The following is a 19,373-nucleotide window of genomic DNA, read 5'->3' as shown; positions in this document are numbered from 1 at the left end:
TGGAATGAAGCTTCTCCGTAGCCCGAGGCTCAAGTCTGTTTGAGTCCTTCCCCACATGTGGGAAGTTAAGAGGCGTAATGCACAACACCTACTGAGTGTTTACATCACAAACAGGCTTCCTCTTTACTCACGGATTCAATGTGTATGTAAATATGCACATGGTTTTATAGGTCCAACAGACAAAGTCATTTGTCATCAGTGAGTTAACATTGACTTTAAATATTGTATATTAAATGAAGGGCATGTTTGCCGTGTTGTTAAAGAAAAGCCCTTTGTCCAAAAGGTCAGGTTTTACAGCAGCGGCGGCCATGTTTTATGAGCTGTCCTTCAGCAACACACAGATCCACAACCCTCTGCTTAAAGGTCTTTGGATAAGTATGTTGACCTAGTGCTTGAGTATTACAATATGTAAACATCATACTCAATATACTCACTGTAGAGAGGACAAGGTAGGTGTCTTTCAATGCACTTAGAGACAGAAATCAAACAGACATAATCAGATATGAACCCAAGCTAGAAATCCCTTTTATCATCGTGGGAAGAATAACTTAAGGTGGCAAATTGTAGAGCTGTAGGAACATTCAGAGACTTCAAGAGTCAATATGTGTGCCAAGCTGGAGTTAGTACAGGATCAGGCCGGAAATTCAGCCATAAACAAGGCAACGAGCTCTCTGAAGCCGTGCGACATCAACGGTATTCACTGCTCTGGAAGGCCTTGGCTCGATGCGTTTTAAGCAGGGCGAAGGCTTCAAACACGGGGCAGGTTCACCATTATCCAGGACCAGGAGGAAGTGAGGAACCTAAAGGAGGAGTCAGGGCGATCCAGTTAAACCAAGCCCGCTGTTATTGCACTTATTGGGAGCTACTCAAAAACAAAGTAACATGATAAGAGTTTTAGAGTTTATGAGCTTTCTGCATCTCATTCCTACTCTGTTACACTCTTCCCTCACCAACATGCTTTGGGGAAGCAAAGGGGATAAAAAGCTCTCAAACCAGAATGGTATAGATGGCACCATGACACTGCCTTGCAGGTTTAAGCTGATAGTGGATTAGATTGGCTTTAGAGTTAGATAAAGCAGCAAGTGAGACCTATCTAGGTACGTCCTAAAGTTCAAGCAAATGTCAAGGTCTTAGCAGAGAAAGAATTACACTGGAGAGAAGCTGCATTTTCCAGATGTCTCCGATCTCTCTCAACATCAGGTGGTTTTGTTGTGAACCCCAAGACAAGGAGATTATCCTGGTGGACCTCACAGTGCCATAAGATGATTTCTACCCTCATTTGTACCATATTAAAGTTGTGTACTGAATCCGGATATCTACTCTTGACTTAAGGCTGAAGTAAAACCAATAGTAGGCAACCAACTGGTGTATGCTACAATCCCATTGGGCAGTAGGAAGAATATTATAACCTGGATTGTAGACTTTGTATACTTCCTGGTAGAAGTCAAAAATATTGTTCACAGTTTCTCCACGATTGGAAGAAGGAAATGATGATTTTCACAGTTCATTAAATGTCATTAAATGGTGAAATTGCTTGTCTTTCACATGAGCAACTTTGAAAAAAAGAAGCTATGTCACAGAGGTAACAAATTAGTTCTCAATTAGCATCATTATATTTTCTACAATATGAGGTTTTGAGACATCTTAAGCCTTAAGGCATTGACAGGAAATTAAGAGGATGAATTAAAACAATTCAAATGTTCTCATTGAGCTGAAATTATAAAGAATAGCAAAAATGAAAAATATGCATTGAGCAATATTCATGGCCTGGAAACTGCAAATGACGGCTGTTGCAGATTGGAATGTATCTCAATGTTATTCTTTCCTTACTGTTATAAGAGCAGCGTAAATGTTTTTGTTTTGTCTGACCTCCACTGGTTTGACTTCTCACAGTGCAGCAGTGATGTAGAAGTTTACTCCAGCGTATGGTCAGTACAAAGGGAAATTACACCTTTTGACAACACCAAAGTAACTATAGGTAATGTTGGGTGCTTTTAGCGGTAACAACAGGCATACAACTACCAATCAGAGAGGGCAATTAAACATCCTGGTGTTGATTCAATCCTTAATGTCTCAAATAATATGAAATGGAGCTGAACCAAAGCCAACCACAGGAAAGTAACCCATTCTACTTGAGTGATAACATCATAAACGCCACCAAGTCATCAAACAAACTCCTCAAGTGAATGCTGCTAAACCAGGTCTGTAACCCACCTCAGCAGGACCCCAAACAGTGATGGAGTGGGTATTTTATGACGGTGTGTGAACGCTGCACACATCGACTACCAAATTGACCTTTAAGCTTCAACGACCCCCCCCACCCCTCCTCCCCTTATTCACTGAGTCCTCTTCTTGTTCCCATTGGTTGGCTGCTCCGACTGGGACGTCCCTCTCTCCTTGTGAGTGTGTCGCGTCGCCCAGTGACAGCCATCCCATAAATAGGTATTCTCCCCTCTCTGTCGTGCCCTCCCTCGTTAATATCCCTGTTGTTGGTGGTGTGGCTTTTTTGGGTCCAAACACGACAGAATATACAGCGGCTGTGTATATTCCTCTGTTGGTTTTTGATGCATGTTTTTTGAGGGCAACATGTCCCTTTGGCTGGTTGTGTTTTCTTTTAGTGTTTTGTCTTAATCCCCCCAGTGTCTTCTTCCCCTCATTCTCTCACCACCCCATCATCGCAATATGAATCTTTTGGCTTATCTGGTGTGGGGCTTATCGTTCATCTTTGTGCTCTCACTGCCTCCTCCATCACATCCACCATACCAGCATGCAGTTTTCTGACAGTGTGGGGGAAAACGTTGCTATTTTGAACTTCACCTCGATCTACTCTCCCACTAATGAATAGTGAAACAGTAATGTACTGGAGTAGATCTTCAACTGACATTGACTTTTCCGAAGTCGCTGCAGCTTCAGGGAACTTTGACGTAGATAAAGCTGTTATACTTTATACAGGATTCAAACTCTGAATGTTTTTCATGATTTAGAACCCAGACACTAGGGCTGCTCGATTATGGCAAAAATCATAATCTCGATTATTCGGGTGAATAATTGATATCCCGATTATTAAAAACGATTATCCATTTACTTTCAAAAATGTATTGAAAAAAAAAAGTTGATTATCCTGAACTTTAAGTATGATTCAATTGGAAAAAAAATAATTAAAAAGATAATATTTTTTTTTAACATAATAATAATTAAAAAAAAAGAATAATCGTTTTATTTCGATTATGTTGTTTTTATAATCGTTGCAAGCCAAAATCGTAATTGCAATTAAAATACGATTTAATTGAGCAGCCCTACCAGACACCCACATGCAGTTGCTGCCTCCATTTGGATGTTTTTCTCTTTACATTTCTACAGTTTAGAGAAGGTTACCTTATCAGGAGCTTTGTGGCGCTCAGGCTGCTGAGGCTTATCTTCATGAGCACAATGACTCTCTAAATAGCGCCCCGACAAAGAGTGTATGTGAGTGTTTGTCTGGGGCTGTCCGCGGGCAAAGAGCCAACACTTTTGTAAGCCCTTCTAAGAGCAATGAGTGATATTTGTCAGTTTATAGAAAAAGGCAGCACAGAAAGGAAAGTGATTAAGGGCTGAAGAATAAAGGGAGAATAAAGAGAGTAAGCGATAGGAGGAGAGGAAGGAAGTCATGACAGCTGGTTTGCGGTGAAATAGAGGGCAGAGCGAGAGGGAGTTTTCATTTCATATTTTCACACAAAGCACCGTGGAACAATATAGTCGGCAACACTAATAATGTGGAACACCCTTAATACTCCCACACACACACAAAGAGAAAGCGGCTTGGCTGAGCATGAATTCAGTGTGTGGGAGTATCGGTCGTGCACTCAGAGCTGAATGACCCACTCAGCATTCCTGATAAAGAGAGGTCTCAGTGTTATTTTAAACCGCTGCTGTTGTGTGTAGGATCGGGTTACTATTGAATGTGTCTGTGTGTTAGGATGTAACTGAAATAGGGACAAACCGATGCTGGGGATTGAATCGACAGGGCTTTTAAATGTGTGTATGTTGTGGCGGAGGTCGTGTGGGTGTGAATTTAATGCAATATTTAGTCGATTTTGGTTTTAAATAATAACCAATATCCGATTACTTTAACTGACATTGCAGCTGCGATATGATTTGCAATAGTAGAGGGGATGATCCTTTTTGGAACATTATTCACATTATCGTTAGAAAATGTGCTATTAGTGGGATTATTTTACCAAACAAGGATTTTTTATTCAGTCTGTAGAATACCGTTTGTAGGCAGCTTCTCTGCAGCTCCACAAAACTTAATGAGGATATTTTCACGTATTATTTTCTTTATCAAATATTATGTTTACTGTGATTTGGATAATGATCTAATCCATTTTTTTGATGATCACAGAAACGTTTTTGAGATCTGCACAAGGGTGTCTTTTCGGCTTTTTTTCAGAATTCCGACTTTTTTAGAACCCCGTCTTCTTTTCATAACATTGACTTTTTTCAAAATATTGACAATTTTTCAGAATTTTTACTTTTTTTTCAGAATATTATTTTTTTTCAGAATTTTTACTTTTTTTCAGAATATTAATTTTTTTCAGCATTTTTACTTTTTTTCAGAATTTGACTTGTTTTCAGCATTTTTACTTTTTTTCAGAATTTGACTTGTTTTCAGAATTTGACTTGTTTTCAGAATTTTTACTTTTTTTCAGAATTTGACTTTTTTTCAGAATTTTTACTTTTTTTCAGTTTTTTCATTTTTTTTCAGAATTTATCTTTTTTTCATAACATTTACTTGTTTTCAAAATATTGACAACTTTTTTGAATTTTTACTTTTTTTTCAGAATATTGACTTGTTTTCAGAATAATTACTTTTTCTCTGAATAAAATACGTGGCCCTATTTATCTTCCGTAGACATGAGTTGAAAATATAATAAAATGTAAATAACCCCACATTTTTTTTACATATCAACAGTAGAAAGATAAATATTTATAGAGTATCTATAGAATTCACAATGCAAAAATACGGTTAGAATACAGTGTAACACTAAAATATAAACATAGGTCTATATAAAACATACTATTATATAAGTGTCTAAAGGAGTGTGAGAATGTGTGTGTTCACAGCACATGCCTCTCTGCACATGCCTCAACATCTGACAGTCCCAGCAGTCTCTGTCTCTCATCATGAAGCCGTCCCATCGCAGATTTAAGATCTCTGTCAGTGTTGATGTGAGTGAGCAGGTCTGTTGTGACAGCTGCTTCCTGGGGATGCTGTCATTCCTTTCATCAAGATGTTTGGGGTGTTTTTGGAGACCTCTACCATTGGCTTTTAAGATGAGTGTTTGCTAACAAGTTTCCCTGCCTGTTTCCTGTCATGTTAGAACATCCTCACTCCCTGACTGTGACAGGCGAACTGTGATTGGTCCACAGCTGGTGTTTTCCTCTGGGCCGTGTTGTGGGTCAAAGAGTCTGGAGAATTTCATTTTAACCAAACAACAATCCTGCTGCTTTTAACTGGTTTGAAAGCTTTCAGGGGTAAAGGGTCACTAATTCAAATACTGATCAAGTGCTTAGGCAGCAGAGACACTCACTGTATGACAACAGATGGAGAGCACTCGTTTGTTGGCAGTGTGACAGTATTTGAAGTTTAGTTTGAATATTATGTAAGGTATAGGATTAAGCCGTTTCCTAGCTGATGCTCCTTCCCTATGGTCCCCCACCCTTTCTATTGTTTGTTAACCAACTTTGAGACAATATACAATAAGTTTACAACTATTTGTGTATATAACAACTTGACTCTACAATAACAACATTCCATGGGGACTAAAAGTTATAAAAACGATTAGGTATATGTGAAATATATATTATATATATTGTAAAGCTTACAGTAGTTTTACAGCATTGTTGTTTGTACATAAGATTTAGAGTCCCCCCCCCCCCCCCCCCCCCACCCTTCCTGCCACATTAATGTTTGTGGAGTGACGTAATAATAACGCATCACTTCTGGTGCCACACCGTGGGAAAGTCACCACAAACACTCAATACCACAACACTGCATTGTGTGGACTCATTTGGAAAGGGCTTGCACTAATTCACATTTGAAGGTCCCACATTCCAGCTTTAATTAAGTTATATAATATTTTACTGTTTGATTATTGCTTTCACAGCAGTCACAATGTACTGTTTGTTCTGACATTGTGATCAGCTGCTCTAGTGTTTGGTTGACTGCAAACGAGCATAGCCCTGGATTGTGATTGGAAACAACAGTGAACGTTCATCATGATCCAAGTTTCTGCTCAGCCAGTACATTTCATGTTCAATTAATTTGCTCGTCAGGGAAAATAATGTTAACAATCTTTGTGGAATTGCAGTCATTTAAAGAGGAACTATAAGGCTGTTGGGGGTGTCCCTGAACGCCTCCATTTGACTCCTTTCTTAGTTCAGTAACATAATGACATCACTATGTTACACTCTAGCTTCTATTGGTTTCAGACAGAGGGTGAAAAGAGGTGCTGCAGCACAGGCAGTATGAGAATTTAAAGAGCTTTCTGAACATTAAAGTCACAGTAGAGACACAAAATACATATGAACCTCAACATTAGCATAATGTGTCCTCTTTAATGGCATTAACACTAGAACCGCCAACGGGTCAAATGTACCCGCTATCGATTTTCAAGGTACACTGTTCTTTTTATTTATCATACAGAACAGTGAGTTGTGATCGCACAGGGATGAAACTCATACCAATAGAATCTGTGGACTCTCAGCTTTTCATATGATATAGTTTGTGCAGATAGCATGAAGTATAACATATCGCTACCAGTGCTGATTTAAACGCTTGGTGTTAGATTTGTGTTTTGTTTAGGTACAAATCTCTCTATCCATCTATAAATATCTATCTATCTATATATAACTATCTATCTGTCTATCTCTCTCTCTCTATCTATAACTATCTATCTCTCTCTCTCTATCTATCTATCTATCTATCTATCTCTCTATCTATAAGGAACCGCAGTAGACAAAAGGCGTTGCTATAGCAACACGTCATGTTTACGCTGCATTTTCTATGAGCTAAATATTACGCGCTGGCTGATATAGGTATAAATGGCATTTTGTTGGCCGATTTTTTCAATCTGACTTCATATTGACCATTTTTAACAACAGAGGGTGCTACATAACACACTTTCAGGAAAAATCACAGACTGGGAGACTTTAATATTTTATTGTAAAAAAGTTACATACAATCAAAAAACAGCTGCGGGTAAAATTGACCCGTTGGCGGTTCTAGTGTTAAATGTCAAATGTTGACATCAATCAACTCATTAGCATAACCTTAATCGATAAAGACCTCTGTTAGGAAATGTCTAATGTCAGTTTAGGTTATTGAGTGCATGTATACATATTCATCCACATAAGTATCAACAAGAGCAAGTACACAAGTTGATAGGACGTTGCAATCAAATCTAAGATCTTTAAGTATGCACTAGGTTTAGCCTCAAGTAGATATTCAAACATAGTGAATAAGGAAATGAGAGTTGAAGTCATTTAATTAGTGCACAGCCACTGAAATGAGCTTGTTTCAGCAGCCAGACGGCGGTGCTTTCAGAGGGCAGGCGACTTATCAAGCTGCTGGAGGAGCTGGAGGCGATGCAGTTATGTTTGTTTGTGTACATGTCAGCGTTTGTGTGCTGGGGTTTATAGAAACAGAGATAGAACAGCAGGGAATTACAGTCTTTGTTTGCATAATTCATTAACTTGTTCAGTGTGTACATTGAACTGTAGTGTTTTGTTGTCATCGCGATGCAGACATGAAGCTGAATTACATTTACTTTTATCACAATGTAAACCGAATAGAGGAATCACAGTGGAGTTACTGCTGTGATGTAGATCCCACTGCAGCATCCTTACACTCTTATCAGGCTGCATTCATTATTCAGGGAATGAATTAGGGCAGGGAAGATTTGGCGTTTAATTACTTTTCATTTGCATGCATCTGTTGTTGAGTGGGTTCCCTAATTTGTGTTCAGATCCAAAAGAAAGGAAGGAAGGAAAGGGAAAAGTAGGACATTAAAGATCTGTGCTCAGCGGTGTGCAACTCACTTTCAAAGGGTCTCTAATAACCCCACTTTCACAGCAAGGACATCTTCATCAAGGGTAGAAAACACTTAGGCACTAATAATTAAACAGCTGTTGGAGATGTAATGTTCCTTGAAGACATTTCTGTTGTCTGATGGTTGGTTTCTTATCCCTCAGGATAGCGGGGCAATTATCATATCAGTGGCATCCTTTTCAGATATTCTTAACACAGCTAAAAAAACAGTTCAGTCGCAAGAAGATTTTCTGTCTGTGTGAATGATCAAACAGTGAAGGAATCTGTTACCTCATTCACACCAACAATGTTTCAGGGTCGGTTCAGAGCTGGAGCTTGAAAAGCACCGGGTTTTCCTGTTCACACCGCAGCGGAGCAGCCTCTTAGCTCCGGAATCCGGTTTGTTTCAAGCACCAAAAAATTGTCCGGCCAGAGCAAAAGCACCGCATACGTCACGCTTACGTCGAGGCGGGGGCAGGGGCGGGATCAACTCCTGAACAACAACAACAAGCCCGCGTTTTATCCAGTTTGTACACAACGATGGAGCAACTTAACAAGAGTTTCTGCCATAGACTGTATAAAGGTTTCTACTCATGGTGAAGCAACGTGTCTGCTTGTTAAGGTGGAACCTGAGCATTCACGTTGATCACCTCTCATTATAACTCATTATAAATCTATAAAACTATAAATATTCAACTTTACTTCACGTGTTCATTTGAGAACAGCTGTTACATACCACCTGGGTGAAGGTTACAGTTCATTTAAATGAAAGACACAACGTTACTCCACACTTATTGTTCAGTCCACCTTAAGAAATAAGACTGACCTCGGAGGCAGTTGTGTTTTAAAAAAAACTTTATTGACACGAATACACTTTTTTATAAGAATATAGTCTAAACCACAGAAATGACTCCGGAAAAGCTGCAGATAGAGCCATAAGAAATGAATGCAACTGATTTCATCCGCGCGGTTTGGCTTTATGAAGCAGACACGCAAACGGTTACGTCATGACGCAATACCAGTCGTACTCTGGGCGGTGTGAAAAGAGCCGGAGCTAAACCGAAGAACCGGTTCTGAACCTGAAAAGCTCTAGCACGGAGCTTGAACCGGAGTTGCGTTGGTGTGAATGAGGTATGTGTGAGCTTCTCAAGGACTCCGGGAACTTAAGCGCAGGAATCCATAGTAGGAGAAGCTCAGATACCGGCGGCCCTACTGATGCAGGCTCAGTAGATTAAAAGGCAGCTAGAAGCATGTTGATTCTCTCATTTTTCCTCCAGCTGTCAAACTAGAATTACTGCTCTCTCCACCTACACAAACGGAATAATCGCTTTAATGCTTCTTATTTGTTCTCTGGGATGCAGAGAAAGGCACTGGTAGATGTAGGAAAGTGTGCTTAAGAGGCCCTATCGTGCTTTTGGGGGCTTTCTCTTTCCTGTAGTGTGTTATATTGGTTTGTGTGCATGTAAATGGTCTGCAAAGGCTAAATCCCAAAGTTTCTCTCCCACACACTCCCCCCACCTCAAATTAAGAAACTAAATGAATGTTGGGATCACACTGGGCTTTAGTGAAAGTTTCAAATAGAATCCATTTTATTAAAAAAATTGATAATATACAGTTAAAATCAGTCAGTAAGTTTCAGTAATTGACACCCTACAGGCTCACAGACTACACTCTATATTATTTAACCTATACTATTATTTAGTGTGTGCCTCACCAGTGTTTGCTCTGCTTTTAAATGATTCTGCAACATCACACATATCAATCTTTCATTACGTCCACACCAACAACAGTGTATTAGATGTAGCACTAATAGCCCTTTTTTAATGTGCATACAAAGACACATCAATCTTACGTTTATGAATATGCCTGTCTTGAGCTCAGCACTTAAATCACAGTCAAATTACCCTGTCATGGTGTCTTGTCACATTTCACACTGCGTCTATTCAGAGCTACTTTTCATACCATACTTCTGTAACGTATACCTTTCTTTATGACATATATTCATGACAAGGTTTACTTTCATTTGACCTTTTTTACTTGTGTTGAGTCTAAACTATTATAGCAGCGGGAAACACAGGTTTGTGAACAGACTTATTTTTTCTGACCCTCACATTCTCCATCGTACCAGAGTATCTTTCCTCTCATTGAGCAAACGTCGTGGCTTTGTTGGTCGTAAATGGCTGGCACTTTTTGTCTCTGTATTTCTATCGTGTGGTTTCCGTCATTGCCTCTATGTATCGGTCGATGCTCATGTGGCCCTTGATGTTGTTTCTCTGGTTGGACAGCATGACATCTCACCTGTCTCTTTATCCACAGCTGATTTCTGTGACCCTGACACTCACCCTGCCTCTCCTCTCTCCCTATAGGCTAGCCACACTGGTATGCGCTCGTACATTTACATGCAGAGCTCTGTGATTGGCTCGCAGGCGGAACACACGGGGATGCGGACGTATTACTTCAGCGCTGACACCCAGGAGGACTTGAACACCTGGCTGAGGGCCATGAACCAGGCCACGCTGATGCAGAACAGCAGCAACACACTCATCAGGTACACACACACACACACACACACACACACACACACACACACACACACACACACACACGCACACGCACACGCACACACACACACACACACACTCACACACACACACACCCTGTGCACTTCTCACACATATCCTATGCTTTACCAGTCGGTAAATTCAGGCTCTATGAGTACATTCAGCCACTTCACACTTAACTCTTCAATAATAACAACTGTTTTCCAGCTCTAGATATTTGTGTTTGTTCCTCCTGTCCAAACATGGGTTCCTCCACCTTGCACCATGAGCTCCCCCTTGTGTTTGTTGCCAGTGTTTGTATTCCTTTAGGTTACTTAAAATATCAATATAAATGATTGTTTATTGAGATATAAAATGTATTTATGCCCTATCCCTAATTGGGGTAATAGTTGAAATAACTACTCAACAGGCCTACCTGAAACAAATGGATACACAAAATAACAAAAACAATTACAAATCACACACATACTTTGTATCTTAAAGGGGCCCTACTTAGTTTTTTGCGGTGTTCCCTTTCCTGTAGTGTGTTATATAAGTTTGTGTGCATGTAGATGGTCTGCAAAGGCTAAAATCTGAATGTTCCCCCCAGAGCGAGTCTCCCATTTTGAACAATAAAGCCATGGAAACATGTCACAGTAGACTAGAGGCACAACATACCAATATGAACCTGAACATGTGCATAATAGGTCCCCTTTAATATACTTTATCCAATAGCTACAGTATATCCTATAAATGCATACCTCAAAGAGAGACTTGCTATTTTTTTATTTGTACATGTCAATCAATCAATGTTTATTTATATAGCCCAATATCACAAATGTTACATTTGTCTCAGTGGACTTCACAGTTTGTACAGAATATCAGTATGACAATACGACACCCTCTGTCCTTAGACCCTCACATCGTACAAGGAAACACTTCCAGAGAAACCCCACAGTTTAAAGGGGAACATGGGAGAAACCTCAGGGAGAGCAACAGAGGAGGGATCCCTCTCCCAGTACGGACAGACGTGCAATAGATGCCGTGTGTAAATCGAAGAGATAATACATTTACAACATAGGTAGACCAAATGTTTGGAAATGCATGTGTGTATAATAAGAAGATGAATCCACAAGGATGTCAACAATCTTGTGGGAGCCCTCAAGGAAGTAGTATGATGAGAGTCAGGCAGGACCGCAGAGACAGGTTCAGCCACGACTCGAAGTCCAGGACTCAGGATCCAGGACTGAGGATCCAGGACTCAGGATCCAGGACTCAGGATCCAGGACACAGGACCGCAGCAACAGGTTCAGCCTCGACTCAGGAACCCGGTGTAGATAGACACGAAAAAGAAATTTGGGGGAAGCTGGGTTATTCGGAAACATGAGAGTACACAGGTACAGACAGAGAGAAGGAAGAATCAAGGTGTCCCCGACAGTCTAAGCCAATAGCAGCTAAACTATCGTACATGCACTCCCTTAGGATAGGTTGAGGGAAAGGGGTAGCAAGTAAGCAAACATGTTTGCTCACTTTCAAAGAGTATCTTCTGATGTTGTGAAATGCTGTTTTTTGAGCAGGCAGCCGCTCTCTCTATGTATTATTTATGTGTTTATGGGGCAGGCTGCTCAGTTCAAATACGTCCCATCATTCTCTGGCAGCCTCGTCTTGTACCGCTCAGTTTTTTGTTTTTTTAGGAGGGGAAATCCCACAAGACTAAAGTCGTTGTGAATGAATGACAGAAAGGAAAACCTAACTAGAGACCGCTTCACTTTGGGAGTTTTTAAACCACTTTTTCACCCCATGTTTTCCTATTGAACCAATTATAACAGTATGATTACTATTGACTGGGATTTCACACTTGTTTTTCAAGAGTTTGGCTACTTTTTACAATGTGCAAATACATTTTTAATCAATTATTCATACACTGGAAGCAACACGCTATTTTTCAACTGAAGGACAGGGCCTAGGATGGCTCATTTAACACAATCGAATGAGTCATTATAGGGCTCTTTTATACTAAATACCTTCACTTTTCTGACAAGGGAGCAAGCCAGCCGCTGTTGAATTAATTTTCTAAAATACTGTGTAGGTCATTGAATTTGAGAGACCTGGCTGTTTCTCTAGCTTTCCGTCACAGGGGGTTTAATAATTGATTTTAAACTTTAGCTATGGTTCCAAGGCTTCACTTGTCAAATTCCCTGCTTTAAAGTGATCTGTCTGGTGAATTAAACCCTGCCCTTAAAGTTTCCCTTTTATGTGACAGTCATTGAGTTCAGCACAGGAGATAAAAGACTCAAACTCTGAAACGGTGGAACAAGACGTCCATAGAGTATCAGGGAAGGGATCCAATAAAACAGAATTGGTTCTTATCCAGTGAAAGAACACTTTGAGAGGTTTGAGGTTTAGTTATGTATGGAGCAAATTACCTTCCAAAACTTAACAAACAACACAACTTTCTTTAATGAACTACGACTCACTAACACTGTTTGGTTAATGTGCAAATACAAAACACCATTAACAAACAAATGTGTTTGGTTTTCCAATAAAAAATAAAAACTCACAACGTATTTCTGAGACATTGTGTTACAGAAACGTGTTACACGTACAAAAAACATAGATAGACTTTATTTATCCCTAGTTGGGAAATTGTGTTGTCACAGCAACATCATACATAATTATACAAATAGAAGAAAATAAACATATAGCAAATATATGTATTTTCCCATTAGAAAATACATATATTCAGACTAGTATCTGAGAATACCCACTTTAAGATATACAGAATACAGTAGAATTCTCTCTAGAGACAGCTTCGTTTTTAAACCACTTGTTCACCCCATGTTTTCAAACAAAGTATAACAATATGATTACTATTGACTGGAATGTGGAACTTTTTACAATGTGCAAATAATCATTAATAAATGATCTATCTACTAAAGGGACAGAAACATATACAATATCTATATCTATCACATATCCTACAAAGACAAAACAACGATCACATGACGTTTTAGAGTATCTGAGAATACGCGTTATAAAATATACATTATAAAGTAGAATACTTTAGACCTACTAAAGGGACAGAAACATATAATATATCTATAACATATCCTATAAAGACAAAACAAAGTATCACACGTCCTGTTATGGGCTAACATTCACCCAGGCCTTTATATCCCCACTTCTCTCCACAGAACGTCTGATAAGCTGGAGACGTTTGACATGTTGCAGCAGCAGGCCGTCCCGCAGACGAACCACGTGACCCTCCATCAGGACCCTGACAGACCCGTGGTCCACGAGGTTCTGCTGGAGCCCATCCACCGGGCCTCAGAGGAGCGCTGCAGCCTCCACAAGTACTCTCCTGCCTCCACCACGCTGGAGCACCCCATAGGAAGCACCGCCGTGGAGATGGACACGCACACCTCCCTCCCCTCCAACCCCGCGCCCTCCGCCCTCCCACAGCTGGACCACGTCTCGGCCTCAGCGCCTGTCTCCAGGGTGCCGTCCCGGGCCCCGTCTCGAGCCGCCTCCACCCTGCCCTCCAGCGTTTGCACCAGGAACGGCCTGGTGTCCACGCCCAGCCCCATCCTGGAGCCCAATGGGATCGCAGCGGGGACGTACCAGCGGGCGCCGGCTGACTCTCACAGGCTGCTGCACAGGAGGAGCACTCTGGAGCAGGTGGAGCAGTGGGTCAAAGTGCAGAAGGCGGATCACAAAGGGTGGGGCACCGCCTTATGTCTTGAAAATTCAACTTCAACTCATTTATTGTTTGTGCAACACAATAAAACACATAATAGTGGAAGTAAATAAAATAAAATAGAATATAATAGAAATAGTGCAGAATAGCCTACAGTATATACAAGTAATTGGAATATTGATATATGTAAGTTGCAAACAGATGTATGTCATGGATTGTAACAACCGGGGTTTTATGTGACCGGTAGTCACTCACGGTAACGCCCACCCAGCCAGGGATTCGCTGTTGGTTGGCGCCTTCATTTCCTTTTTCCCTATTTAGTTAGACGTAAGTTCAGGTGTTTAACTGTCTTATGGCCTGTTGGATGAAACTGACCCTGAGTCAGGTGGTTTTAGTCCGGATTGTTAATTTGGTACATAAAAATAACCTCTGGTGTTTGCTTCTCCTCTCCTCAGCCCCCCCTCCAGAGAGAACACCCTCCCTCGTCGCACACCACCGACCCAGCACAAGTTCACCACCACAGAAACGTACCAGACGCTGCCAAAGACCCCCCGCCAGAGCCCCACGCCCGCCCGGCTCGGAGAGTACAAGTACGCCCAGGACCGCCTCAGCCACTTCCGCCTGGCCCCCGACCCGGGACCCAACATGGGGTCCAACCCGGGGCCCGGCACCGTGTGGCAGCTGTACGAGTGGCAGCAGAGGCACCAGTACCGGCACGGCAGCCCCACGGCACCGCTCTACACCCCGGCCCCCGACTACCCATTCGGCCCCCGACCTCCATCCACCGTGCCTCAAGCACCCAGGTCTGAAGGGCCCCCCCGCTGTGTGTCGGTACCACCCACAGCTGAAGATATCCCTCCACCTGGACCTCCACCTGGCTCCAGCAGAACCCTGTCGCCCACACGCAGACCACACACTCCGGCTGGGCGCGTGACGGTCAGACCGGCGGGGGAACGGTCGGTGGTGGACGGCCCCTTCGCTGTGTCCCCCCGCAGGAGCAAGTCTCAGATGCTCAAGGTAAAATAATGTTAAAGCAAACAAAATATCACTTGTCACCGGCTTGAGCTTCAATAATCAGGATACATGTATTTATTAATCCTTGCAAGAATGGAAGTCGTCATCACATACATAAAAAATAATGTTGAAGCAAACAACATCAAAGTCAAAGTCAACTTTATTGTCAATCTTTCAGTTTGTGTGTACAGACAAATATATATAAAAATATGTATTAAAATGTGTACACATTAAGACATAAATAAAAGCATACCAATCAATATATACAAAATAACAGTCACTTCAATATCTTGTGTAGATAACTTTAAAACTCTCAGAGGTTCAGTTTGACTTTCCACTCATGATGTTTGATGCTTCATACCAAAGGGACAAGAAAGGGGAAAAAACAAATAAATCAACAAAAGAGGCAAGCTTTCTCTGAATGCAATACATTTCATTTTTTGTTTTACTAAATGTCCGTAGTGAAGTGTAGGAATACAGAGTTAAGACTTGATAGGAACAATTTGACAGTTCTAATTCTAGGGAATAAACCAACGTTCATGCAGGCAGCAAAGCTAGCGTCACACTCGTATTCAAGGCAACTTAATATTCAATCAACCCAAATTTCTTTCTCCACAGCGATCAATCAAACTGGTAATTGTTCAAGTGTCCCCGGAGTATTTAAGCAAGTAATTATACAAGAACTACTGTGTTGAATAAAGGATTGGTTCTTTAATTGCAGCATGTGTAGATAATGTTGATTAGACATATTAGATAATGGCGTATGCGTGACAGCAGCTTATTTTCACTGCATTGCAGCAGGCATGGATTGAAAGAAATCGATGCTGTCTGTTTGTGCTCCTCCAGAGAATGAACCATTAATGTTTATTTCATATCCCCCACTTGTCAAGAGCACAATGTCAAATGAAATAGTTTCCCATCCAGAACAGTGTCAGTCATCGTGACAGTGTGGGGAGGATGTTGGAAGTTTGCTCCACTGAACATTATAATTGTTTCAGTGCCTCTGGGCACAAGGGCAGACGTGCCCTTAAGGCTCTCAGTCTGTTAAACTACCTCAACTGTATCAGCACTCAGTCATAAAGTCAGTAAGCTATATGAAAGAGACCCTATCATCTACTTTGGGGTTTTCCCTTTCCTGTAGTGTGCCTGAAACGCCTCCATTGGACTCTTTTGTTTACTTCCATAACATTGTGACCTCTCTTTGTAACACTTGCGCTTCTATTGGCTAGCGCTCAAACACAGTGCTCATGATAGGCTAAGGGGCGGGATTTCTGTAAATGGTTGACCAATCACAACAGAGCCGGCTAGTTCACCAATCAGAGCAGACTGGGCTCTGGTTTCAGACAAAAGGGGAAAAGAGGTGCTGCAGCATGAGAACAATAAAGAGCTTGTTGAACATTAGAGCATGGAGACATGTCCCAGTAGAGACACTATATACTGATATACACCTGAACATCAGCAGGAGAGGACTCTTTAAAGTAGAGACACTACTTACTGATATACACCTGAACATCAGCAGGAGAGGACTCTTTAAAGTAGAGACATTACTTACTGATATACACCTGGACATCAGCAGGAGAGGACTCTTTAAAGTAGAGACACTACATACTGATATACACCTGAACATCAGCAGGAGAGGACTCTTTAAAGTAGAGACACTACATACTGATATACACCTGAACATCAGCAGGAGAGGACTCTTTAAAGTAGAGACACTACATACTGATATACACCTGAACATCAGCAGGAGAGGACTCTTTAAAGTAGAGACACTACATACTGATATACACCTGAACATCAGCAGGAGAGGACTCTTTAAAGTAGAGACACTACATACTGATATACACCTGAACATCAGCAGGAGAGGACTCTTTAAAGTAGAGACACTACATACTGATATACACCTGAACATCAGCAAGAGAGGACTCTTTAAAGTAGAGACACTACATACTGATATACACCTGAACATCAGCAGGAGAGGACTCTTTAAAGTAGAGACACTACATACTGATATACACCTGAACCTCAGCAGGAGAGGACTCTTTAAAGTAGAGACACTACATACTGATATACACCTGAACATCAGCAGGAGAGGACTCTTTAAAGTAGAGACACTACATACTGATATACACCTGAACATCAGCAGGAGAGGACTCTTTAAAGTAGAGACACTACATACACATATGAACCTGAAAATTAGCCTTTTTAAACAATTATACATATATTTAATATACTTCATACTGTATTGAATATATATATACTGTGTAACACATTTGTCTCATTTATGCAAACTGAGAAAATTGGCAACTCGGTTGTGAAAAAACACACAAATATGCAAATGTGCGCCCACTCTCTCACAACCCCAATGCTGCCCAGAGATAAAACAGTGTGTTGTTATCAAGGCCATGTGAGATATTGCATCCTCTAAAAGAGTCATTCCAGCCTTGGGCGATGTGAACTGTAATATCGTGTGATAACAGATTCTATATGTTGTTGTATGTCTTTAAAGTGTCATTTCTATAGCACACATTGTCCGTTATGTAATTATTTTCCTATGCGTGTATTGTGTAAACTGTGTTGTCTGTGTGTCGTCAGGCTTCTACTATTGAGAGACGGTCAATGCCTCCATCCGGCTACATCACACACACCGTCAGCGCTCCCAGCCTTCATGGCAAAACGGTACGTCTTACCATTAGAAACATCAAATATGCTTATTAATATTCAAACAAAACGTTACATTAGGTGTGTAATTAATATTACATTATTTGAACATTCGAGCAGAAACTTTAATGCTTAAAAGCTAAAGAAGAGGCTGTTCTGGAAGTGATGTGTTATTCCTTCTGGAAGATTACCTCCAGTGTCTAGAAATGTGTTTCTCACAAGAAATCTGTCACAAGAAGAGCATTTATTCTCCGCTACAACACAAATGTTAACAGATATTGACCAAATATTGATTAGACCTTTGTCGGCATGGGCCAGTTGTCTGTAGCTAAACATTTGGAAGACATTGCCTGACATCTACAGTTTGTTTTTCTGAGTTTGGCATTTTGTTTGAACTGCATTTAGCCACCTTTAGTAGTGAGTAGTGCTGTGAATGCACGGCTACTGCTTAGGAAAATAGATGTGTCTCTGTAGCTTGGTTTGGTCAGTTCTAACTCACACAGGCTCCGCCCTCTACTGGACTCTTTGGGTGTTCACCAATTACGTATTCGTCCACTGAATTTGCATAAATAAACATAGCCGACCAATCAGGGCAAACCTACATGCAAACCTACATGCCTTCATGCGTTTTCTTGGGATTTTAGTTGTCTGGTTCAACCCACTGTACCCAGTGTCCAGTAGATGGCAGAGCCTGTGTAAGTTAATACAATGGTTACATATTGTAATCCTAGTTCCATAAGCAGTTACGTAGAATCATCCTGATTGGCCGGCGGGTGATTGGTCAGTGGGTGATTCTGTACCTTTTGACTGGCGAAGTGTATTACCCAAAGACTCCAGTAAAGGGCTCGATCTGTACTTTTCAGAACTAGGGTTACAGTAAGTAACCATGGTTATGTGTGATTGATGTTGCCTGGCAGCCGGAGGAGCTCACGCTGCTCCTCATTCAGCTGCGCCGCCATCAGGCCAAGATGGCCGCCGCCCGTCATCACGCGGTCTCCCAGCTGCAGCGGATCAACGGCCCCTCAGAGCCCCTCCTCCACAACCACTTTCTCACTGCCTCCACCACTAGCACCAGCCCCCTCCTCAGCTCCGGCCCCTCTCCTGTGTCCCACCTTGGACTTGACCTGTGTCCCCTTGGCCTTTTCAACACCCAGGTGTGCCCCCCCCCCCCCATGTGGAATGACTGCCCTTCATTTTACTGGTAGAGGTTGCCACCAAACATATATTATCGCACATTAATTCAGATCTCCTATTGGAGGTTTCTATATTTATTTCATACTTAGAGCTTATATCATGTAAAATCAATCTATCAATCAATGTTTATTTATATAGCCCAATATCACAAATGTTACATTTGTCTCAGTGGACTTCTCAGTTTGTACAGAATATCAGT

The 19,373-nt window shown here is 41.3% G+C and overlaps 1 protein-coding gene across 6 annotated transcripts in view; it reads left to right on the top strand.

Moving 5' to 3' along the window:
* The window catches only part of LOC307038646 (pleckstrin homology domain-containing family A member 7-like), a 168,434-nt gene that overhangs the window by 125,375 nt on the left and 23,686 nt on the right, over positions 1–19,373 (top strand). For all 6 annotated transcript variants that reach the window (XM_079680210.1, XM_079680208.1, XM_079680209.1 and 3 more), the window contains 4 exons: positions 10,435–10,616; positions 13,803–14,327; positions 14,761–15,322; positions 17,915–17,998. In XM_079680210.1, the coding sequence (XP_079536336.1) occupies positions 10,435–10,616; positions 13,803–14,327; positions 14,761–15,322; positions 17,915–17,998 (1,353 nt within the window). The remainder of the gene's footprint in view (positions 1–10,434; positions 10,617–13,802; positions 14,328–14,760; positions 15,323–17,914; positions 17,999–19,373) is intronic.

The sequence above is a fragment of the Notothenia rossii genome, assembly GCF_949606895.1.
Source record: "Notothenia rossii genome assembly, chromosome: 5".
In the NCBI taxonomy this organism is placed as follows: Eukaryota; Metazoa; Chordata; class Actinopteri; order Perciformes; family Nototheniidae; genus Notothenia; species Notothenia rossii.
The sequence above is the reverse complement of the archived record's forward strand: the minus strand, read 5'-3'. Positions and strand labels throughout refer to the sequence as shown.